Raw genomic sequence first — 26,161 nt, forward strand, 5'->3', positions numbered from 1 at the left:
AGCCGGTAGTTGAACAGTTCTTTTTCTGTGTCCAGGGCGCCAGTATAGGGCTTCATGAGCCAGGGCATTAGCGGGTAGGCTGGGTCCCCGAGGATGACTGTAGGCATCTCCACATCCCCAAGAGTTATTTTGTGGTCTGGGAAGTAAATACCTTCCTGCAGCCGTCTAAACAGACCAGAGTTCCTGAACACGCGAGCGTCATGAACCTTGCCCGGCCATCCGACGTAGATGTTTGTAAACCGTCCCCGATGGTCCACCAGTGCTTGCAGCACCATTGAAAAGTAGCCCTTTCTATTGATGTACTGGCTGGCCTGGTGGCCCGGTCCCAGGATAGGGATGTGAGTCCCATCTATAGCCCCACCGCAGTTTGGGAATCCCATTGCAGCGAAGCCATCTATGATGGCCTGCGCGTTTCCCAGGGTCACTACCTTTGACAGCAGTACCTTGACGATTGCCTTGGCTACTTGCATGACAACAACCCCCACGGTAGATTTGCCCACGCCAAAGTGGTTCGCGACTGACCGGTAGCTGTCCGGCGTTGCAAGCTTCCAGAGGGCTATGGCCACTTGCTTCTGGACAGTCAGGGCTGCTCGCATGCGGGTGTCCTTGCGCTTCAGGGCAGGGGACAGCAAGTCACAAAGTTCCAGGAAAGTCCCCTTCCGCATGCGAAAGTTTCGCAGCCACTGGGATTCATCCCAGACCTGAAGCACTATGCGGTCCCACCAGTCCGTGCTTGTTTCCCGGGCCCAGAATCGCCGTTCAACAAAATCCACATGCCCCATTGCCACCGTGATGTCCTGGGCGCTGGGGCTCGTGGTTTCTGACAGCTCTGTGCTACTCTCCGACTTCAGGCCCTCACGGCGGTGCCGTAGCCTCCTCGCCTGATTTCTCTGCATCTGCCTCAGGGAAAGGTGTATGATAAGGTGCGAGGTGTTGAGAACGGCCACAACTGCAGCGATGGTCGCAGCGGGATCCATGATCGCAGTGCTGTGGCGTCCGCGCTGTCACTGATCAAAAAGTGCGCGAACTGATTTCCCGCCGGCGCTTTCAGGGAGGGAGGCAGGGCGGTAGTGACTGACGGATGACGACAGTTACCCAAAAGCACCCTCGCCACATTTTTTTTACCCAGAAGGCATTGGGGGCTCGACCCAGAATTCCAATGGGCAGCGGGGACTGCGGGAACTGTGGGATAGCTGCCCACAGTGCACTGCTTCCAATGTCGACGCTTTCCCTGGTAGTGTGGACTGACAAAGTCGAATTACTGTCCTTAGTGTAGACACACACGTTCGACTTTCTAATATCGATTGCACATATTCGATTTAACTAAAATCGAACTACTCTCGTAGTGTAGACATACCCATAGACAAGCCCTTAGAGAAATCAAGCCTTGTCTAAATAAAGCCTGTATAATAGAGCATTGCCAGCAGCAGAGAACACTGTCATCTAGTGTCCAATCGTAGAACCCCTGTTGGGGGAAGAGGATAACAGTAGAATGGGGAATAGAGGAATGAGTTATTAGGGTAAGAAAAACACTGACATGCAGATACAGGACAGGAGAGAAGGTGAAATCTACTAGCCAGAGGAGAACAGAAAATAGAAGAGATAGAGACTAGAAAGTTTCTCAGCAGAAGTAAGTTCCCCTTGGCAGTCAGTCAGCTAAGCTGCTCCACAAAGAAATGCAGATTCATCATCCACAAGTTGCAGGAGCAATAATTTAAGGCAGTCAGTTGTCTCTAAAATAAGGAATAAGGACTGGGCCATGAATATTTGACCACTGTCATGTGTCATTCCACTTCAACAGGTTATTGAAAATCCCTAACATCACGGGACTGCGAACGGTCTGACCAGAGATGCAAAATGTGTATGGAAACCAGAACCACTAGCTCTCAGCTACACTGGAACTAAAATGTATGCTTGTTGCATCAGTTTTAGACTATTTAAGGTAGCCAATGTGGACAAGGGGCCAAGCTATTTCAGACCATATGGTCAATTTGGATTCATTGACAGTGGACTCCTAAACAGTTAGCATAAACAAGTTTTAAGTAATTTTTAAAAGTGTACAATTTTAGCCCCAATGTAAACGGGGCCCTATGAACATCAGTGAATCCATTCCTTACTACCAAGTAGCTGAGAACCCCACATCAGATGTTAATATAAAAGAATGCCTTCATTGACCTTAAGCTTTCAAGCCCCATTAACTCTAGGAAACCTACCTGTTGACAATTGTTCTCAACTGGCTCATGCGAAAACCCCTTAACTAAACAGTTTTGTCCCAGCTATGCTATCAGTTACACAATTTTTAGACTGTTAAATAAGATTATAGATTTTAGTTAGAAAACAGCTAGTCTACTTTGCCTTAAAGTCAGTTGTGTTCTGCTGCCTCCCATTTCCTGTACCCTATTTGGATTGTTTTAGTTCTCTAGGCAGCTGTCGCTATGATGAGCAACAGCAGCTGTGGTTTCCTGTTAACTCCAGCTCTTAGCACGCAAGTCACCATATAAGCAAAGGAAGGGAAAATGATTCTTAGTAGCATTTTAGCTACCACTAAGCATCTCTCCAGCTTTAGAAAAAGATGAATTTTGGGTAACAAGTAATTAACATAATAAGCTCCAGAAGTTACACCACAAAAAAAGGGAGGAAAGAAGGACCCTTACTTCTCTGAGAATTTGTAGAAGTCTTATTCTTCCTTGTCATTTAACTTTATTTTCTACCAAAAGGTAATTACTAGAAACTGGGATCTGTAAGATTTATAAAAGAATGATCTAGGATATCTCAAGCAGAATATTTCAATGGCCAGATAACTTGATAAATTAATGGCAGTTTTTGAAGTGTTCCTAGAGCTTACAGAGGAGAGGCACCAAAATGGAAAGAAAAAGATTTATGCTGCTGGGTTCCATATGTTTGAAACCCCCAACATATATAATTAGTACCCTCTTGACTACTTACTCTCTTATAATAGAAGTGCCATGAATGCTTGAGCAAAAAAGTCATTTCAGGTGCTCTTTAATTGTTTCTGATGGCAAGTGCTTTTAAATTATAAATTGCCTGTTTTTCTGAAGGGACTCAAAACACTTTCCTTCACCTACCACTGAAACGAAGCAACTGCTCCTTCCCTGAACTATTATTGTGTAGGGTGTGCTATTGGTAGTGAATTATGGTATTCAAATGAATCAGATCATTTGTTTTTAAGCCTTTCAAAAGAGTCACCAAACAAGTTCTTATATATATCACCAACACCTTAGACTACTGAATCTAGAAGTATTAAAAAACGTATTTAACTATTTATGCTGCTTACTCCTTACATTTCATTGATTGGACAGACCAAGTCAGTTTCACTTTTGGGTGAAAGACTTAACACTAGTATTTGAGTTGCAAATACTGCAGGAATATGTGAGCAAAGCACACTTCCCACTGGAATACCGAATTATGAAAACATTTCTATTGGTCTTAGATTTTATAAATGCATACAGTATTTATAAATTTTAAACTTTGAGGTAACTCAAAGTTTGACAGGGTTATTGCATAACTACTGAATCCAACAGATACCTAAATTAAAAGTAGACTATTCTAGATAACTGTATTAAAGTAAAATGACCCAAGTATGACATTTTAAACCAAAATACATACAGGCATTAAAGACAGTAAATCACCATAAATGAATTACGGAACTTATATGAAGGAGATGGGAACAAGTGCAAAAGAACCCTGATCTAATGGAATAACATGTATTGTATTATATACCTAAGATCTTAGAGCCTTTTGTCTATAATCTTCAGACAATATTTAATACTGATCCTTTTAAAAAGCAGCTCTTATCTTTCAGCTTAGTACCTGGCATGACCTGGATTTTCCTCAGTTACACTTTTTACTAAATAAAGATGTAAACCCAAATTAGATTACTATAAGTATTTGCTGAAGCTCAAAAATAACCCAATGATACTGGAGTTTAATGTACAATGCTTATGCTAATTATTGATGCTCATGTACTTACTAACAGTACTTTACATAGAGGTCCAAAACACCTTCAAGCATGTTTATTTGGCGATACATTTGGCAAATCTTGAAATAGGAAAGGTTCCCATTTTGCCCCCACAGCGAAACCCTTCCTTTCACCAGCGCTCAAAATTTGGGTTCACCAGCTGCAAGTGAAAAGTCTGTTTTGGTGATCGAACTGATCTATGAGCGGTGTGTCAGCTAGTGCCATTAAAGCCTTCCCAAGAGCACTACTTGCCACTTCTCTCCTTGCAACAACTTCTGTCGCAGAGGCCTTAATTTCCCTACTTGGTTCTTGCCGCTGCTGACTGTGGTCCAGACTATCTTCTGGCCTCCACAGCCTGGAAAAACCATAGCCAGTAATTTTCATATTTGGCAAACAGTTTGCAATATTAATTTTTGAGCTCTGCTTTCACACACTTATCTTTTGACTCCAGTTTAGTTTATGCAAACATCTAAACGTATAATAAAAGCACTGAGTGTTTTAAGCACACAAGCAAGTCCCTAAAAATTCACTTACTGGAATAAGAAACCTTCTCTGGTTACTAGAAGGGCCTAAGTAATCAATTTCTGCAGAATGCATGTTTTCTGATCACAAAGATAACTTTCCAAATGTTATCCAATCCAGTACAACATCTTCCTGAAGCTCCAGACAGTTTCAAAGCTCCTACTGCTACTCAGAATTTTGCTGAGCAGCAGCATATTAACAAGACTTAGATTAGACTCACTGCTGCTACGAGCAGCAATGAAACAGTAAAGAATTATGTCCATTTCATTACACTGCTGCATGTGAAAGCCAGAAGTGGCAAAAGAGGCAGAGACTGGAGGAGGACTCAAAACTAGGAGTAGTGGAGACCTGCCATCTCTTCAGGACACGAAGGCAGCTCTGAGAGAAATTGAGTGAGAAAGGAGAAACAGAAAATTCCTTCACCTTTCTAGCAGTGAAGTGATGGAGCTTGAAGTTTAAGAGATATACTGTACAGAGGCTCATAAAAGTTGAAGCACTCAAAGAAGGGTTATGGGGTAGCACCAATGTAGAAATAACAGCATCATCCCATTCTTTTTCTACAACTCTTAGGAAATTGATTTTTTTTTTTTAACCAGGGTTTCTTTCTGCCCCATCCCTTGCTGGTGCATATCCCCACCCTAGTCTATCATAGCTACCTGCATAGTGAGTTTAGTCCTCCAGCTACCTAATGCATAGCAAGTGTACAAGTCCCATCTCTATGATCTGTTTAAATATGATTTCAGGTACTTGAAGTCATCTGATGAACTATCACTTCCCAGTTACTGTATGCTATTAATCTGGTCTCCCAATAGGCAAATTACAGTGTTCAGCCTAGATCAAATATGAAACATCCTATATAGCATAAATTAGATTTGTATTACATTAATCTCTTCCCTCCCTCCTCCCCCAAACCCATCTCCTGTTATTCAAGCAGTGAACAACATGTTCAGAGCTGGGCCACTGACACCAGAAGGGATGGAATGTTGGAACTTGAAAGTTCCACAGCAATTGGAAGTGACAGCTGAAGAGAAGATCTAAAGAAAGTACAACACTTGCCCCACTGGGGAGAAAAGAGATGGGAAAGCGCACAGGAAGCTAGGGAACCATGAGAGCAACAATGTTAGGAATGGGAAAGGAAGGAGAAAGAATATAAATGAAGAAACCAAGGGAGCCAAGAAAGAGACTGAGAAAGACCCTTGGTTTCACTGAACTGAGGGGAATGAGGCGTTTCAACTATCTGGTCCACTGGGCGTAATGGAAATGCTCCAGAGAGTGAAATGTTTGTGTGAGGCACTGAGTTGAAAAAATGAAAACACGGGGGGGAGAAGGGGGGCGGAAAGGGGGTTTAAGACCTGACAGAATTACTATCAGAACTCAGGTATTTAATGGTATAGAACAGGGGTGGACAAACATTTTGGCCCAAGGGCCACATCTGGGGATGGAAATTGTATGGTGGGCCATGAATGCTCACAAAATTGGCGTTGGGGTGCAGGAGAGGGTGAGGGCTCTTGCTGGGGGTGCAGACTCTGGGGTGGGGCCAGAAATGAGGAGTTCAGGGTGCGAGAGGGGGCTCTGGGGTGGGGCAAGGGGTTAGGGTGTGGGCTCTGGCTGGAGATGCAGGTTCTGGGCTGGGGGTGAGGGACGTAGGAGGGTGCTCCAGGCTGGGGCACGGGTATGTGTGAGGGCTCAGACTCGGGATGGGGATGAGGGGCTTGGAGTGCAGGTGTGTACTCCAGGCTTGGATTGAGGGGTTCAGCGGGCGGGAGGGGGATCAGGATTGGGGCAGAGGGTTGGGGCGTGGGGTGCAGGCTCCAAGCAGCGCTTACCTCAACAGCTCCCGGATGCAGCAGCATGTCCCCCCTCCAGCTTCTAGGTGGATGTCCGATCAGGTGGCTCTGCACGCAGCCCCGTCCACAGGCGCCGCCCCTGCAGCTCCCATGGGCTGCAGTTCCTGGCCAATGGGTGCTGCGGGGGCAGTGCTTGGGACGGAGGTAGCGTGTGGACCTCCCTGGCTGTCCCTATGTATAGGAGCTGGAGGGGGGATATGCTGCTGTTTCTGGGAGCAGCAGCACGTGCGTGCAGAGCGGCCCCAGACCCCGCTCCTCAGCGGGAGTTTGAGGGCCAGATTAAATCATCTGGTGGGCTGGATGTGGTCCGCAGGCCGTAGTTTGCCCACCCCTGGTGTAGAAGGTTCAAGCTAAAAAGGTCAATTACCATAGTAGGAGACATCCCAACAGCCAACCCTCATTACATTAACTTGCAGAGTAAATTGCTACAGAACATTATTAACATTGATGTTAAAGACATTTTCTTGATAATACTGCTAATGAGTTTACAGTAGAAATCATAATAACAGCATTTAATAAGTCACCTGAAGTTTATTAGGTGAATCTGAAACTGGACTATAAAAACTAAATGTTAACATGATGAGTGCAGAAATATGGCTCTGACCAACAACAGCGGTAACACAAAGAATGGCTTTCTACACAACTGCAGTATGATGGATCAGATAACTTACAAAGCAGGAAGGACAGAGAAGCAATTACAGGAGAAAGCAGCATACTTGCCATCTGTACACCAGGGCAAGTCTACACTACAAAATTAAGTCGACCTAAGTTACGTCAACATTCAGTCACTGAACTAATTAAATCACTTTTGCATGTCCACACTATAATCCTTGTGTCAGCAGTGTCCATCCTCTTCAGGAGCGCTTGCACCGATTTAACTGTCAGTGTGGGGCATTGGGGGACAGCTTATGAAAGGCAGCAACAGTCAATATAAGCAATGCAGTGTCTACTGCGTCAACGTAAGTGCTAGGCCACTTGCAGAGGTAGAGTTATTAAGTTGGTGTAGTGGGAGCTATGTTTTAGAGTAGATACTTACAGAGTTAGGTTGACAAAAGTGGCTGGGTTGTGACCGGCAGTTGGAAAACCACTGGTGTAGGCCAGACCTCAGACAAGGTTGTGGCAATAGTTAGGGACACTGACTACACACAGATAAAGCCATTGCCTGTATGAGAGGAGCTTTGAGTTTGATGTTCTCATTTCTTACTCCTAAGTCATCAGAAATGCACATCTTGAAACAGAGTCAAAGGAAAATGTATTTTAAAATGCCCACACCAATTTAGAGACAAGGTGGCTAAGATAATATCCTTATAGGGGATAGCTCAGTGGTTTGAGCATTGGCCTGCTAAACCAAGGGTTGTGAGTTCAATCCTTGAGGGGGCCACTTAGGGATCTGGGAAAAAATCAGTACTTGATCCTGCTAGTGAAGGCAGGGGGCTGGACTCGATGACCTTTCAGGGTCCCTTCCAGCTCTAGGAGATCGGATATCTCCATTTATTTCTATTGCCCTGGTCTACACTACAAACTCATGTTTGTATAACTAGGTCACTCAGGGGTGTGGAGTACTTCCTGCAGCGCTCTAAGGGCACGTCTATACTTACTTCCTGTCCGGATGTAAGCAATCGATCTTCTGGGATCGATCCCTGAAGTGCTTGCCGTCGACGCCGGTACTCCAGCTCAGCGAGAGGAGAACGCGGCATCGACGGGGGAGCCTGCCTGCAGCGTCTGGACCCGCGGTAAGTTCGAACTAAGGTACTTCAAATTCAGCTACGTTATTAACGTAGCTGAATTTGCGTACCTTAGTTCGAAGTGGGGGGTTAGTGTGGACCAGGCCTAGTGTAGACAAGCCCTTATTGGATCAACATCTGTTGGTGAAAGAAATGAGCTTTTCTTCAGTTCTGGGAAAGGTATCGAGTGTCACACCTATTACAAGGTAGAACAGGTTGTATAGCATAAGTAAACAAATTCTAAGGGACATTCAAGGTTAAGTGGCCCATTAACCCCTCTGCAAACATAGGCAAAAGAGGGGTTAGTGGGTTACAGACTGTTGTAAGAAGACACAAATCCAGTGTCTTTATTAAGACCAGTTTTTAGTGTCCAGCAAAGTTATGAATTTAAGCGTCCACGCTCATCTTTTGAAGTTGTTTCCTTTGAGGACGAGGACTGGGTGGGTCCCGAAGCCTGGGCTCCAGCCCAAGCCTGAATGTCTACACCTAAAGTAAAGTGCCCTGTAGCCTAAGCCGTGTGAGTCCAAGTCAGCTGACACATAGGTGTCAAACTGCAGTGTTGCTATAGAGTTAAAAACGATGCAAACAGTCCAACTTGCAGAGCAAAAAAAAAAAAATCTCAAAAGTAGATTATTGTACCAAAAAAACAGAAGAAAAGTGCCTCAGTCTTTCAAGAGGAAGTTAAGGAATCTGAATCCTACGCATAAATCCAATAGTCAGACCTAGAGAGCACCTATACTTAATGCTCTATAAGATGAGTAAGTGTTCTTAACACTCCCCCAATCTTTTTCTAGCAACCATAAAGAGGCGGTCCATTATGACACAACATGCAGGGGTGCATTCTGTACAATTACAATTTCAGATGTCTGGCAAAGGTAAGGTGTTTAGTTTGAAGTCCTATACTCGCCTGTAATGATCTCAGAGTAACTGTTTTGAAAGATTATGCACCTAACAGAGCGCACAGTGCTGACTGATCCAGGCTGGAAGCCAGGGTGTCTAACTCTCTTTCAAGGGGATATAGTACTGGTTGAAAGAACAGGAGTACTTGTGGCACCATAGAGACTAACTGGTTGAGTCCTTAATGATGGTTGGGAGTCTTGCTTCATAGGCTCACAGCCCTGGAAGTATTAGGTATGCACGGTTGCCTGTACCGGGCCTTGGGGTGGGACAATCCTCTCAATTCCCTTATAAAGGTGTGAAGTTCTTTTCCTAGAAGAACGCTAGTTTTTGGCTTTTTCTGTACATCTACCTAGAAACTTGACCAATTGGCTATTTTCCTGTTCTGGGCTGGAGTGGGATTTTGTATTAAATCAAAGTATGTATTAGAAACAGCTTTCTAATTTCAATTCATAATTAAACTATGCAAGTGTACATACTTCCTCAGATTTCACCATTCATGTTATTAACGTTTGAGATTTGCTGAGAACGTCTCTGGGTAAATTTGAATTGTTCAGAATATTCCCTGGATGAGAATGATCATTCTTTGCAAGACAAACCTGCACTGTTTTGGATCCCTGACATTAGTATATAACCTTGGGATGTCACGATCAAATCTCCTAAACAAACTAGAAAAGTTGTTGAAAGCACTCTAGCATTTTAGAGGTTAAGTGATCATTTAAATATTAACAAGAACTGAAATCCCTCTACTTCCCACCTTCTTAGTAAGCACAGAAATATTGGAAATATGGTACTAAAATTATTTTCCCTTGTAGAAGGTGCTTATCAAGCTCTAAGTGCCCCATAGATGTAAGCCAAGTTCCTCCTCTTCCACCCATTGAAGTTTTGTTACAATGCAAGCTGAAAATAGGAACGTATGTGCTTCAAATGACTTGCAGTTGAATTTATGTAAATACATGTATATTTACATTCTACTGCTTATTTTGGCAGGCATGTGGCTAGATTGGGACAGAGATGGGAGTTGGCCTCTCTTGCAGAGAAAGCATGGATGGATGTAGGGGGTCAGTGGCAAGGAGCTCCCCACCAGGCCCTGGAGGGGCTGCAGGGCTAGCACTGTTGATTATGCAGTACTGGGAACATGAACTCCCTTTTAGGGGTGCAATGTTGGCTGTGTATGTGTGTCCTATCTTTTGCAGGGAGCCAACACTAGCTGAGAAACAGAAAAATGACTGTCATACTCCTTTCACACGGTACAGTTCCAGCTGTGAAGCATAGGAGGGAATCTCATTACTCTTACAGTGGATATATTGCTGGCTGTGTCTGGAGCAGGTGATAACCAAGGGAGAATTATAGCTCCCACTCTGCTGAAAGTAGATGAGAACTCTCCCTATTTCTGGGTCTGGGTAAGCAGTGATCCCCAATAATTGCCCTTCCCTCCTGGGCTGGCGCAGTGAAAGCTCTCACTCCTGTTTCACTCTACTTTAATCACTTGTTTGTTGGGTGTAGTGCTGGCTATATATGAATAGAGACTCTCCTGCTTTGCAGAGGGTTGGGTGCTAACTATGAATGTATGGAAAATAAAGTGTTAACAATCCACGGGGCTGGGGTGTCCCCTTTCCTGCAGGTAGTGCACTGCTGGGTTAGTTTATATAGCTGCAGTACTGGCTCTGCATGAGGAGTACTGGGTATCTATGAGGAGGTCTCACCAACCTTGCAGGGGGTACCCCAGTATGTATGGCTCTGTCTATACATGGATCTCATGCGTAGGTCTCAATTTGCAGGTTGTCGGGGTGCTAGATGTCTGTATACCAGGGTAGAGGGGCTCTCCCCTCCCTTGCAGGAGGTGCAGCGCCGGCTGTCTGAATGGGGGGTGGGGGGGGTGCGGAGCCGGCTGCGTGTACGGTGATGGTGGGGGTGCAGCGCTCACCCCCCGGGCAGGGGGTGCGGTGCTGGCTGTGTGTGTGCGCGCACAGAGGTGCGGAGCTCACCTCCCTTGCAGGGGGTGCGGTGCTGGCTGTGCTGCGCCCGGTAACCCTCGATCACCTCCCACTCTCCGTTGTCGCGTTTGATGGGGAAGGAGACGCTGAGCACGTGGTTGCAGGGCTTGATGATGCGGAGGATGCCGCGGACGCGGTGGCGCCGCTCCTCGGGGCTCTCCCGCGAGCGCAGCCCCTCCACCAGCTTGTCCTCCACGATGCCGGCGCCGCGGTCGAAGAAGCCCTCCACCATCTTGAAGAAGTTGGGGTCGTCCTCCCGCTCCGCCTCGCTATAGCGCCGCCGCTGCGGGAGCCCCCCGCTGGGGCCGCCCCACAGGGCTGCCGCTACCGCCGCGCTGGGCTCCGTGCCCGCCAGCACCGAGCCGGCCCCGGCGCGGGACGCGAGCAGCTCCCCGAGGTAACGGTACATGGTGGCAGCTACAGCGGGGCTGGGAGGCAGAGTCGGGGCTGCTCTAGCGCTGCGCGGCCGGTGGCACAAGAGTCGCTGCCTCCGCCGCCGCCGCCTTAAATGGCCCCGCGGGGCGAGGCCGGAGGGGTGGCTCGGGTCACACAACACCTCCCTGCCGCGCTTGCGCACACGCCTCGCCCGGAACCCCTCCACCCTCTTGGCTCCGCCGTGAGGAGCTGGGCGCGGCGCCGGCCCCCAGCCCGTCTCCCGGAAGGCCCGAGGTGGGTGTGTGGTGCGCATGCGTGTCGGGATCTCGCCTCGGTCGGTTTTCGCTCTCAGTCCAGGGGGCTGGTGGGGGAGCGCGAACCTAAAGTGCTTCCGCCCGTGCAGGGGGTCGGGAGGGTGCGGTCGCTTCTCCCGACTGCAGGCGCGGGCAGCCCCGTGGGAGGCGGCGGCGGGGGGCTGCGCCTGGGCAGGGGGCACTGTACAGTAAAGTCGGTCATCCTTCCCCTTCCGCTGCGGGGAGCGGCAGAGCCCCTGACCTCCCATTTCGTTCCCCGGGCCACTGCTGCCCGCCCGCCCCGCTGCACACTCCTTTCCGGTGCCATCTGCCCACAACCCTCCCCAGCTGCCCGCCCGCCCCCGAGCGATGGCCACATTGGCTATCCCGGCTGAGCGAGCTTCAGCCCAGTGGCTCTCAACCTTTCTAGACTACTGTACCCCTTTCAGGAGTCTGATTTGGCTTGCGTACCCAGTTTTACCTCACTTTAAAAACTACTTGCTTACAAAATCCGACATAAAAATACAAACGTGTCATAGCCTATTACTAAAAAATTGCTTATGTTCTAACTTTTTACCATATAATTTGGAAATAAATCAATTGAAATATAAATATTGTATTTACATTTCAGTGTATAGTATATAGAGCGGTATAAACAAGTCATTGTCTGAAATTTTAGTTTGTACTGACTTCGCTAGTGCTCTTTATGTAGCCTGTTGTAAAACTAGGCAAATATCTAGATGAGTTGATGTACCCCCTGGAAGCTCTCTAAGTACCCCCGGGGTACACGTACTCTTGGTTGAGAATCATTGCTTTAACCTACAGCGCTGACGGGCTTTGCTGCATCGCTTATCTGGGGTACAGGGACCCTCTGCCCTAGGTAACACAGGGCTCAACATGCCACCATTTGTATCTTCCTTAGCTTTGGGTATTCCCTATTCTGCCTGCCTGGCCTGGGCTTGTCACCAGGTGACACAGAGATCCCTGTTCTCTGACCCTCTCAGAGCAACGTTCTTGTACGGTTCGATGGGAGCCAAGATTAGAGCAGACATGCATAGCCAGGGAGGAGAACTGCACAAGTAATCCATTGGTCAGTGTGTGTTATGTCCCCTTCTGGACTCAGGCCACAGAGGATGTGAATGTGATCGTGGTGAAAACCAGTGTACTAACTTCCTTGACAGAGTTAGACAATAGCAGTCTTCTTATCTGTTATTCAAGGATGTCATTTCAGAAAGAAAACTGCTGGTGTATAGAATATATATGATGATATTATATCCGGCAAAGTCTTGGGGTGGCAGGGAAGGAAGTAGAGCATATAGATCTATGAAAACTTCCCCCGAGGGGGGCAACAACTGCCCCCTGATCTATAGCAAATAATGCTGCCAGTTTTCTGAAAGACTCATTTTTTGTGGGAAAATATCCGTCCTAAATAGGAGCAAGGAGGGAAAGCATGAGTGGAAATATTTATTGTTGAATACAATTTCAGGCTTCCTAACCTGTACAGGATATTTTTTCATTTGTTCTCTAGTTACAGATGAATAAAAGTACTGTTTAGTACAAATCAGGCTAATTTTGGCCAGAGCATGCAACCCCCTTGCCAAGCAAACATGCTGCCCTCCAAACAGTGGGAACAGGGACATGTGTCTATCTAGGGTAGATTGGTCTATCTAAATCAGGGGTAGGCAACCTATGGCACGTGTGCCAAAGGCAGCACGTGAGCTGATTTTCAGTGGCACTCACACTGCTCGCGTCCTGGCCACCGGTCCGGGGGGCTCTGCATTTTATTTAATTTTAAATGAAGCTTCTTAAACATTTTAAAAACCTTATTTACTTTACATACAACCATAGTTTAGTTATATATTATAGACTTATAGAAAGAGACCTTCTAAAAACGTTAAAATGTAATTCTGGCACGCGAAACCTTAAATTAGAGTGAATAAATGAAGTTTCGGCACACCACTTCTGAAAGGTTGCCGACCCCTGATCTAGATAGATATGCTAATCTCAAAATTCTTCAGGCATGTACAAGATATATGTTATACCTGAATCAACCCACAATCAGTAGGGTGGGAAAACTTGAAAAAACAAGCCAACTGAAGTAAAATAAACCTACCTTTTGACAGGGAGAGTGTTTGACTTCTCCTATATTGGAAACAAATTTCAGGACACAGTCTGAAATAAAATTCTTTCCTGCAGGCCAAATCCAAGCAATAATACTTTGCAAACTGTGTGAAGAGACCATCTAGCTCAGGGGTTCTCAAACTGGGGTTTGGAGCCCTCAGGGAGTTTTGAGGTTACATGGGGGGTTGTGAGCTCTCAGCCTCCACCCCAAACCCTGCTTTGCCTTCAGCATTTATAATGGTGTTAAATATATTTAAAAGTTTTTAATTTATAAGAGGGGTCGCACTCACAGGCTTGCTGTGTGAAAGGGGTCCCCAGTACAAAAGTTTGAGGACCACTGATCTAGCTGCTGTGCAGATGTCTGTCTAAATACCTTAGGGTTTGTCCTCCTTGCAATTAAGTTGAGTTTTCCCCCTAATTTGAGTCACATCCACACAAAATGATTAAAGGTCTAGAAAACATGACCTATGAGGGAAGACTGAAAAAATTGGGTTTGTTTAGTCTGGAAAAGAGAAGACTGAGAGGGGACATGGTAACCGTTTTCAAGCACATAAAAGGTTGTTACAAGGAGGAGGGAGAGAAATTGTTGTTGTTAACCTCTGAGCATAGGACAAGAAGCAATGGGTTTAAATTGCAGCAAGGGAGGTTTAGGTTGGACATTAGGAAAAACTTCCTGTCAGGGATGGTTAAGCACTGGAATAAATTGCCTATGGAGGTTGTGAAATCTCCATCATTGAAGATTTTTAAGAGCAGGTTAGACCTGTCAGGGACGGTCTAGATAATACTAATTATTCTAAAACTTATTTTGAGTGTGGAGGTGCTTTTAACTTTAGTTGGCTCATCAAGGGGTATAGATAAAGCTCAAGTTAGCATGACTTGCCACCTGCTAACACAAGCAGTTTGTGCATCTCAAAGTGTTTTGTGATGGTGCAGCTTTTGCTCAAAATAGGATAATTTGAGAGGAGTTAGGTATAGATAACTTGATTTAACTTACAATCATACCCTAAGGCAGACTGTAGTGGCTACAGTGTCCCAGTCTAAAGAAACTTTGAGTCATCTAATATGAGGAGCATAGCAATATGAGGAGCAATCAGACATCGGTTTAGTCCTCTGGGTTGCAGCATTTTTCAATTAGTTGGTTTCAAAAGAAAAACCCACTTGTCTTTCTCCCTGGAGCTAATGACTGCCTCACTGATAAGAATTTACTCAATGGGTGGAGTTATTTGAATCATGTCAGGCAGGAGCTCAAACCTCTCAGTGCAGTGAAACTCAAGAGTCTCACTCATATTAATGGGGCTTTTCCAACTGCCAGGAAACCTTTAAGTTCTGACATTTCAACCTTTCTCTGTGAGAGGCATCACCCAGAACATGTTTGCTGTAAGAATTGCAGGAGAGACAGAAAGAATGGCTCTCCCCTGTGTATCCAGTTGTGTTGACATCCTTATGCTGCTTTTCAAGTATTATATTTGGCAACATCTGGGCCCAATTTTGCCTTCAGATAAATATATGTAACTTTCATTGAAGTAAATGAAAGTTGTGTGTTCTAATCAGAAGTCAGAGTTGAGCTCGGAATGTGTGGCTGCCCAATACTGCAGATGGTGAAGATATCATTTGTTGTTATCAGAAGCAGGAGGTAATATCACTAGGAGCCTACCTATATGGACACTTAATTTGCAGCAAACCAGAGTGTAAATCTACCTTGTGTTAGCCAGCACTAAGTGCCCATATGGATCTGCTGCTGCACACAAAAGTTCTTTAGTGCTCTTTGCTCTACCGCGCTTTGAAACGGACGATTAAAGCGCACTAGAGAACTTACAGTGCATGGCAGCAGGGTCCACAAAGGCGCTTAGTGCAAGGTAGATTTATGCCCCAATTTGCTGCAAACTAAGCCGTCACCTAGACAAGCTGAACTATAGAAGAGTCATGAAAAGGGGATTTCAAAAAAATACACAAAACCTCCTGTGTACTCCTCTCAAGAAGTGATATGGGAAACCTGCAGTTAGTGAACATCAACATATTTGATGCTTTTTATTGTGGGGTCAAAGACAGAAAGGTCTTGGCAAAAATCAATCTTTTTTTTGTTAATTTTTGCAGTTTTGAACAGGAAAGACTGTTGTACATGCAGTGGAAAAAAGTCCAAATTGTATGAAACAAAAGCACTATGTACAAGTGCAGTCCCACATCACACAGTATACACTTATGTAACTGTAAAAAATACTTGTAATACAAAGGAGTTTTTACACGTACATAGTAGATCAGTGTTTTTCAAACTGGGGTCTGTGAGGATACTTCAGCGGGGCGCGGGCCCTGCTGATCAACTTCTTCCGCTCCCTCCCAGTGCCTCCTGTAGGTCGGGGAACAGCTGTTCAGCGGCGTGCAGGAGGTGCTGAGAGGGAGAGGGAGGAGCGGGGACAGGGTGTGCTTGGAGGTGGGGTGAGAGTGGGGCCTTAAGGGAAGGGGTAGAGTGGGGGGCGGGGCCTGTGGCTGAGCAAGGGACTTGGGGGTCTGTGAAAATTTTGTAAATCAAAATGGGGGTCCTCCAGTTGCCAAAATTTGAGAACTGCTGTAATAGATCAATGAATAAAGGAAACTGAATAGATATAATCCCAGTCTCTGTTTTATATTGTCACTGCATGATAAATACCCCTAATTGTCAGTGATAAAAAGTAGGGAAGACCACTGAAGAGAGAATGGCAGGCTCCTGCTCATCTTCAGGATTTGTGTGGTATATCATTATGTATTACGGCAGTTCTTAAAGGCCAACCAAGAATGGGATCCTTTTATGCTAGGTGCTGTGCAGCCACAGAGTAGTACATAGTCCATGCACCGAAGAACTTACAATCTAAATAGACAAGACAAGCACAGGATGTGGGAATGGGTATAACACACAAGCACAGTGAACAATGTGATGCCAGCAAATTACGTTAGTTCTATGATTTTTTGGCTTAGGGACTTATTTACGGGGGGATAAACTAAAGGGGAAGGGGAGGAGACAGCAGGGGTTAAAATTATCATGTCCAGAGTCTGAAGATGCCTGTTAGTAAAACAGGGAAGCAAAGGCAAGAAATGTTTCTTTTTAGGGAGAACTGGTTATGCAGGTATTGTCAAGCATGCTTTAGAGACTCAGCCTCTCAATATATTTACATTATTAGAATTGCTCAATTACTTCGATATATTAATATGGGGATAGATACTGTCAAGACTGATTCCTCACTCTGGCACTTCGAGTGCAGAAGGTCGGGGCCCGCAAGGATTCAAAAATTAATACTGGCCACTCAGGCTGGTATTAAACTCCCAAGGTCACAGTTTCTCTCTGACCTTGGATGGATAGATGTTGCCACCACCCAAGTGCAAAAGAACCCCTTGGGACCCAGGGAGGCTCACTTGGGAATTCCTTCCTGTGGGGTACTCTCAAGCCCTTTCACTCGCCCCTCCGGGGAAGAGCTGAGAAAGAAAACAAAGGCAATTAGCTGTTGCCCCCAGCTAATTAAACAACATATGCACAAACCTCTTAGGACACTAAAAATCCAATCCTGTTCTTAAAAAAGGGAAATTTTATTAAAAACAAAAAGAAAGAAAATACATCTGAAAACCTAGGCTATTGCTAGATTTTAAAAGAAACAATTACAAAAATTAAGCATCAAGATAGCTCTCTTGAGGTTCAGCTTAAAAGTTACAAGCAAAACAAAAGCATCTGAGGTTAGCACAGAGGAGTCCACAAGCCAATAAGAAATAAAAACAAAAACCCTAATCGCATCTTCCTAGTCATTCCCTGATTTACTTACATATTTGGGGTTTCAGATAAGTAGTTTGAGATGTGATTTGATGCTTTTTCATACATGGTTTTAAAGCTGCTTACAGCATTGCTGCTCTGTGTCTCCACTCTCCGCAGGACAACAAAAAGAAGACAAAGGGAAGTTTTTTTTCCCCATTTAAAAAAGTTCTAGCCCTCCCATTGGCTCTTTTGGTCAGGTGCCCACTCCTTTCCTTTGCCTGTGGGCTTGTTAACCCTTTACAGGTAAAGCAATAGTATTCCTATATTACAGATAGGAAAACTGAGGCAGGAGTTAAGTGGAAAATGTGACAATTATTTGACATGCTCAAGAGCTCAGAAAGGCCTACATCAGAGTTAGAACTGTAAAGTTCCTGGCTTCCAGTTCTGTACTCGATCACTAGAATACACCTCTCTGAAAGTGTTCCTTACTTATTTATCAGCTGCATGCATTGACCCAGATATGTTTATGATACATTACGTCATATGTTAGGGATTCAGAATGGTAAAACACAATGTAAGAGTGAAAATGAATATCCTTTTTCACCAGTTTCAATAGCACCTCTTTTTATGAAATAACAGCATGAGCAGAGCCCTTCTGCTTTGATAAAGGTGAAAGTCCAGTATTACTGAATTCCAACAAAATATTCAACAAGTTACACTTGGAACTCTTTAAAAAAAAAAAAAAAGTAAATCAGAAATTATCTTTTATTTTTGTAATGTTTGAAAACAATCACATGTGAGAGAAGAATAATTGTGTATGTTTCTAATATATATAAACACTTCACCGGCATAATTGACTTCCATTACACTCCTGAGAGGTTGATTATGAGGTGGATGCAGAGGTTAAGTGACTTGCCCAATGAGACAGAGCAGGTCTTCGGTAAGAGTTAAGATTAGAATTCAAGAGTTCTTGTGTCTTGGTTCGTATCAGCTAGACTGCATATCTTCTCTCTATTCCAATAAATCTCTGCCTTTCTAGTGTTAAGGAGTGAGCAGTAATTAAGGGAGCTATTTCTCGTGGTCTCAGAACATTGCTCAGTATGCATATATGTCTGTTAATAGTTTATTGGGACTTGTAGATATGAAAACAATAATTCTAATAATGAAAGATACACTGTATGTTCTTTGTTTAGAGCAGGGGTCGGCAACCTTTCAGAAGTGGTGTGCTGAGGTCTCTTTCTATAAGTCTATAATATATAACTAAACTATTGTTTTATGTAAAGTAAATAAGGTTTTTAAAATGTTTAAGAAGCTTCATTTAAAATTAAATTAAAATGCAGAGCTCCCTGGACCGGTGGCCAGGAACCGGGCAGTGTGTGTGCCACTGAAAATCAGCTCACGTGCCGCCTTCGGCACGCATGCCATAGGTTGCCTACCCCTGGCTTAGAGTAACACATGGAGGACTCTCCTTTCAGTTAAACTGGTAAAAGATCACTAGGATGGTCTTAAAGGTAATTTTTTATATTTTTGTGTGCAACTAGAAATTTCAGTACATTTCAATTAATTTCATATTGAAATTGAATTATTTTTCTCCCAGTCATTTAAACACACAGAAGTACAATGGTAAACAAGTGTATGTACTGAAGGAAACTATCTGCATGGGTGATGGACTTATTTAGCTCTAATTTATGGGAGATGGTTATATACTTGTTCATTACAACCTAAGAATTGGGAAAACGTTCTGAATTTGGAAAAAATAGAACAGACAACTTTTTCTGTGCCAGTTATTTTTGAAATAGCTTTTACTTCCAACTTTAAATATTATGGCTTATTTCATTTTAGATATAATATAAACACTTTTATTTATTTTGTGCTTACCTGAATTGAAAAGATCCATGTTTTTAAGATATGCATGCTATTTTAGCAGATTTCATTACAAATAAGTATATTGGCTAAAATTATTGTTCAAGGTATACTAAGAAAATCAGTTCAAAGCCAGGAACCCAGTAGACTTTTGCATTTGCTTTGTTGACAGAATATTTCTCAAAAGCTTATATAATTCTACTATCTGAAATTACACAGGAATGACCACTGGGTATCCTTGTTTGCTATTCCTGAAACTGATTAGTTCACACAGAAGGAAAAAATTCCTAATAATTTTATAGGGTTAAAACTAGAACTGGTCAGAAAAAAATAGAAATATTTTTTTCTTCAGAATTTGTTTATTCATTGAAATCAACACATTCTGCAGGACTGTCAGTTTTGACAGAATTCCTCCAGAAGCCTGGGGGGTTTCCATCAGTTTTCGGCCAGTTCACCAACTTGATTCCTCTTCTGCACACCTGCTAGGCTTCTAGGAAATCCTGGCTCCTCAGCAGCCCACTTTGTGGGCTGCCACCAGCGCCTAGGCTTGTGGCTTCTGAACATCCTTGGTTCCCAGGGCTTCTAGGCTTCCTGGCTGCAGGAGCTACCTTGGAGTTGGAACACCCAACCAGGCAGACTGCCCTGGAGTCAGCACTCTAAGGGCTTTCATGGTCCCTGGTTTTTGGCAACCTGCCAGGCAGACTCCCCCAGAACCCAGGCTCCCAGTAGAACTGATTATAGAATGATAATTCCAGTTTGCAGAAAATTTTCAAAATTTTGAATGGATTGAAACCACTTTTTGGAATCTCAAAATTCTCTGCTGTTGGCAATTCACATCGGCTATTGATGATCTGTTAAGTGATGTTCTTTCTCCAAATTGTCGTAGAAATTCCTGTCCGTTCCAGCTGAGGAATAAGGAGAGACGGACACAGCTAGTCAAGCAAGGAGCCCCGGGAGGGGCGATCCGTTTATTTCAATTGCAATTGGGTTCAAGCTCATAAGTCAGCAAGAACAAAGAAAACACTTACACCAAAGCATTATATGCAGTTGACTATGATAATCTATCGATCCAAAATTGGCCAAAATTTGCTATCATTACTATACATAGTTAGCAAGCTACATGTATCCGCCCCTCTTGTGACCCCTTATTGTTCATCTATTTGCGCCCCCCCCCTTGCGTTATTTGCAAACCAAGCAGTTAGTTATCTACAGGACGCAGGCACAGAAAGTTCCACTGTCTCCAGGTTTGGAGTTTGGTTACGTTTCCTCTCGAAGGAACTTCCTGAGTTAAGACTACCCATAGCTGACACTGCATGTTGCCCTTCTTCTATCTCCCATGTGTACGTGACAAATTTGCCCCCTGGCAGTTAAATAGAATAATTTTATTTCAAAATCAATTCTAAATCAGTGCAAACAAGACATAAAACTGAGGTCTTGGCCAAATGTGGCCATTAAAGATCACATGATACTTTAAACAAGTGATGGGGGTATTATCCCCTTACCCTTTGTATCCTGTTTGGACTCCAGTCTGAGTAATTACATTCTGCCTTCTTAAATTTCAGCTGCAGTTTCAATCAGTTAAAGTATTTTTCTTTATTTCCTATCTTAACCTGTTGTGTAGAGTTCACTTAGGGTAGGTCTACACTTACCCGGTAGTTCGGCGGCTGGCGATCGAACTTCTGGGTTCGACTTATCGCGTCTTGTCTGGACGCGATAAGTCGAACCCGGAAGTGCTCGCTGTCGACTGCGGTACTCCTGCTTGGCGAGAGGAGTACCGCGGAGTCGACGGGGGAGCCTGCCTGCCGTGTGTGGACCGAGGTAAGTTCGAACTAAGGTACTTCGAACTTCAGCTACGTTATTCACGTAGCTGAAGTTGCGTACCTTAATTCGAATTGGGGGCTTAGTGTAGACCTGGCCTTAGGCATTTAACACTTGTGGTAAGTGAAATGATACCTGTGTGTGTTTGTAAAGCACTTTTGCAATGTGCAAAATTCTGATTGAGGTCAGTGGAAGTTCTGTGTTTGGAGCAAATGTGTGAAATAAATGCAGAATATACCATTGAGATCTGCATTGTAGATAATAAATTTGCATTGTGTATAGAAGGTAGCTATTTTGTATATAACTTATACATTTTGAGGTCCTTGGGATGAAAAGTCCAGTCTAAACTTCAGTTGTAGCGGTCTTTATTTTTAAAAGAAGCAAGGAGGCTTGAAGGCAAAATTTTGTTTTAGGATTTTGGGGGCAAGGGTTGAGTGTATAAAACAAATAGCATCTTAGGCATGCAGAACAGTCACAGAAAATGTCATCCAGTAAGTATCTGAGCTAAATACATTGGTTATGTCAGACAAAATCAAATAAAACTATTACTGAAACCCTAGATATGTACATTTTTAGCTAAAAATATTAATTGATGCCTCTGGAATTTATATTATAAAATCAGATAAATGGGCAGTTTTTTACTTGAGGACTATGATCTGTCTAAAGATGGAGTTTCTCTGTTGAGCAAGGAAAAAAAAATCTTGTTTACTGTATTTAACTGAATGTTGCAGCTGGTTCCAGTATGAGCCACTAAGCCTTATAAGCTCCAAGAATTCATTTTCTCTCATCAGTAATGCTCAGTGTATTAGATCACTCCACTCGGTGTTCTTTTCACTTAGTATTCTGATGGTGTGTTTATTCCGTACAATTTTTTCCACCAATCTCTCCCTCTTCCCCCACTCTTGTAATTCTACTGAAAAAAAAATTTTTTTTGGGTTACTCTGGGTTATTGAATATCAAATAATTCTACATCATATGGTATTTTGCAAACTGAATTGGTGGTCAAATACTGCTCTTTCCAGTGTAATCGCTCCAGAGAAGTGAACATTTGGAAGAATAATCAGATTTTTTTAATACTTATTAATACTTCTTGATACAGCCATTAATATAAGTACTAATATATATGACAGCAAATGTTATTGGATTATATAAAGACAGCTGTCATTTTTTTGCAGCTTCATGTGCTGACATTACATGCCAATTATTGAATGAACTAATTTTCATATTTGCAAATAATTTGCATACATGTCATTTTAAACAATTTTTAGAGTTTGTGCTTATGAAAGGTATCCGCCTCAATTCAGCCTTGAGTGTGTAGACATTAAGATTCAATTACATAGTATTTTCTCCCATATGGATCATCAACAGGGATTAAACCCAGGGTTTTCAGCTCAATAATACAAATCTTTTTCACTTGAGCTGTGGGGGAGTAGTTGATGAAACAAGTTATTATCAGGGTAGACTGATTTTTAAATCAAAACAATTTAAATCACTGATTTTAATTGTGATTTAAATCAGCAAGCAGGAAACATTGATTTAAATCATCAGTTTTAATTGTGTTTTTCAATAGTACTTTTTAATTATTTTCCTAAAGAAAGGTTAATTCTCATTTGTGTCCAGTAAAGCAGTGATTTTCAAACTTTTTTTTCTGGGGACCCAATTGAAGAAAATTGTTGATGCCTGCGACCCAGCGGAGCTGGGGGTGAGGGGTTTCGGGTGTGGGAGCAGAGGCTCAGGGCTGGGGCAGAGGGTTAGGGTGCTGGGGTGAGGGCTGCGAGGTGGGGCTGGGAATGAGGGGTTCAGAGTATGGGAGGGGACTCTGGGCTGGGGCAGGGGGTTGGGGTGCAGGAGGGAGTCAGGGCTCTGGGCTGGGGGTGCAGGTTCTGGGGTGGGGCCAGGGATAAGGGGTTTGGGGTGCAGGAGGGGCTCAGGGCAGTGTTGAAACAGGTAGGTACTAGCCTGCCTTAGCTGGGCAGCACCGCCGATGGGACTTTTAACGGGACGTTAAACGGGCGGTGCTGACCAGTACTAGGTTGCGACCCGAAGTTTGAAAAATGCTGCGGTAAAGCATGTTGATTTGCAAGTAAATATAGACTTTCCACTAATTTTGCTGCTTCCTTTTACTCATGAGGAGGTATACTATATCTATACATGTTTGTTTAAGCAATTATGTAGCATAAGTTACACTTTTTTCAGATTCTTAATTTTTACATATTTTATGTTAGAAAATGGTGACCAACTCATTTCTCATTTACTAGATGTTTATTAATATTTTACTTGCAATTTGCATCGAGTTCTATTTGGATGGATATTCAAATACAACACAATTTTAATTTGTTTTATTAAATGTACTGGATACATAAGAAAAAAAAATTAGCAAACGTGTCTTACTGATCTTGCTAATTTATTAAAAAAGAAAGTGTTATCTGTAGTTAGCAAACTGAATGATTGTTTCTGGTCAACATATCCTTCAAGATTCTAGAACTATTCTTATTCTCTCACACCTAGTTGTTGTTCCTAGAGTGGAAGAGGAAAACAAACTTTCCTGCTTTTTCAGCTCTCAGTTGGTTTCTTAACTTTGAATGAACTAGTCATTGAACTGAACTAGTTAAATAAACTGAAATGAAGAAAATATTCTCTCTGCACTTGGAGAAGAGGCTTCTGCTGTCAAAAGCTGGTTTAGCAAGTCAACAAACTCTGCTCCAGGTGCTTAGCCAGTGACTTCCACTAGTTCAGTAGTGTGATTTTTCTTTAAAACTTGGCAACAAACTTGCTTAATATTTTTTTTGTATTTAATTTAAATGATTTTAATAGATTATAATAAGTTTAGGCCTTAACATAGGTTGCCAATTTCAAAATTAATTTACAGTAGGTTAATTTAATAAATATGGATATCCGATTTAAATGATAAAAATAAAAAAAAATTCTTGTTTTTAAATCATCAATCTTTTTATCCACCCTAGTTATTATCCTTGATAAGGACTGACCCATAGAGGGGACACAACACACATTTGGCCAGTACACTGTGTAATTATACCTGAGATAGCACTGAAATATCGGGGATCAGGATTCCCAGATTCTATTCCTGATTCTGGGAGCAGTGTGTGGTCTGTTGGTTAGAAGCAAAATAGCTAAGGACATAATTTCGCATATTCATTCTGAAAGGTAGTGTAGCTAAGTGGCAGAGCAGTGATCTGTCATATTAGAAACCTCAGATTTGTTCCCAACTGTTCCTGAAGTAATCTTGCACAACTTTTTTCAGTCGTGTAAAAATGGGTGAATGATAATTGCTTTCCCTAAGATGGCAATGTCACAGGTCTGTTTGAGGTCTCCCTGTTGGACACTCACCAGACTGCTGTGAGGGGATCCAAATGCGGAATCCCAAATGCCCCTCACTTGCTGGGGCTGGGCACTCTTCCTGGCTTTGGCCTCTAGGCACACGCCGTGGTATAGACCTCTTATCTGACACCTCTCTTGGTCAGGCCTGGATTAACCACTGTGCACTCTGTACACTTGCACAGGGCTTCCATCTCAGGGGGACCCTTGACCAGCAGAAAACAAAACAAATGCACCCCATGCACCAGATTGCAATGCCAATCTCTCAGATTTGGCCCAACTGCCTCTCTGTCATGACAGAGGGGCAGCCGGGCCAAACCTTAGTGGTATGGGGCTGTGTGAGTGAGGGGCACGCAATGAGAGTGAGTGGAACTGGGCATCTGGGATCAGGAGGATCCACCCCAGCCTGGAACGGAAGCAGTGCCAGTGAGTGGCCAGGAAGGTCAAGGGACTGGCGGTGAGTTGTTGGTGGGCTATGAGGTGAGTGGGGACTCTTGGGGATGAGAGATGGGGGATGAGTGGAAGATTCTGGGGGGGAAGGACCAATGCACCTGAGGTGTTGGGGGCTGCAGTGAGCCAGATGTATGTCAGGGCTACTGGGATGTGTGTAGGGATTGTCAGAATAAGTGAGGGTTTTGATGAAGAATTATTGGCATATCTGTGGGGTGTGAGGGGCATTCAGGAGTCTAGGTGAGGGGTGGGGAGAGCGGCATTCTAGGGTATGTGGTGGGTGGGGTACGTAAGGGGCAGGGGCACTTTAAGGAAGGTTGGTGAGGGGACAGCTTCCATAGTGCACAGGGCCCCAAAACTCATTAATCTGGGCCCAATTTGGTAGTGGGGACTCTGCTCTTGATCCATTTGGACAGGCCCTGAAACTAGTGCCCTCTCTCCCAAGCAGCTCTTACACATGCCCCAGAATTGCACCAAAGGGGTATGAGGAAGTCCGATCGAATACTAACAGCGGAGGAGCTGGGACTAGTCCTCATGGTCTTCTGGTTTGAAGTCCAGTGCATGTTCCCCTAAGCTATTAGATATTTTGTGGTGAAATCTCTACCTCATTTTTTCCTCTGTCTTCCTCTCCTACTCACCATGAAAATGCATGATATTTTACTAGTTAATTTTTGTTTTTTCTCACTGTCTTCAGTACAATATGCTGTACCATATGGAGCCTTCCATCTGTGGAAAGTAAAATATATAACAAATATACAATGCAGCAATATAGTTTGTCACAATTTTAAAAAACACATTAAACATTGCTTCAATATAAAGAGAATCTGCTTTGATTATAATTTTCATCCCAAACTTCAAGTAAATCACAACTTTCCATTCATCAATTAGGTCAGCAGTTAAGGGCCACATTTCTGGGCTGCTTTGTGGCCCATTATGCCAATCTAGTTAGGGCATGTCAAGGGCAGGAGCAGTACTCTGGCTATTCTAGGCTGCCAAATGGCTCCCTAGGGATCTATCACAGGCAACTGTAACTGTAAGTTAGAACCACCTCTGCGGATGTTAATTTTTATTTGGGAAATATGTGGTATTATGTTCGATATTTCTTTATATGCAGCATGGCCAATTTAACATTACTGTGGGAACCTTCACCTAAGGTAGGGTTACCATATTTTGAGTGTCCAAAAGGAGGACACTCCACGGGGCCCCGCCCCCAGCCCCGCCCAC

General features: G+C 43.7%; 2 protein-coding genes across 2 annotated transcripts in view; one reads left to right on the plus strand and one right to left on the minus strand.

Annotated features, from left to right (window-relative positions):
- GLUD1 (glutamate dehydrogenase 1) overlaps positions 1 to 11,466 on the minus strand; it is a 53,606-nt gene extending 42,140 nt beyond the window's left edge. The window contains exon 1 of the mRNA XM_024209911.2: positions 10,958 to 11,466. Within this exon, the coding sequence (XP_024065679.1) occupies positions 10,958 to 11,375 (418 nt within the window). The 5' untranslated portion in view covers positions 11,376 to 11,466. The remainder of the gene's footprint in view (positions 1 to 10,957) is intronic.
- A 92-nt stretch (positions 11,467 to 11,558) lies between these two features.
- SHLD2 (shieldin complex subunit 2) overlaps positions 11,559 to 26,161 on the plus strand; it is a 72,782-nt gene continuing 58,179 nt past the window's right edge. Inside the window, exon 1 of the mRNA XM_024209899.2 lies at positions 11,559 to 11,635. The gene's annotated coding sequence lies outside the window, so the exon portion shown is untranslated. The remainder of the gene's footprint in view (positions 11,636 to 26,161) is intronic.

Source organism: Terrapene carolina, unplaced genomic scaffold, assembly GCF_002925995.2.
Source record: "Terrapene carolina triunguis isolate 2854851 unplaced genomic scaffold, T_m_triunguis-2.0 Scaffold146, whole genome shotgun sequence".
Classification (NCBI taxonomy): Eukaryota; Metazoa; Chordata; order Testudines; family Emydidae; genus Terrapene; species Terrapene triunguis.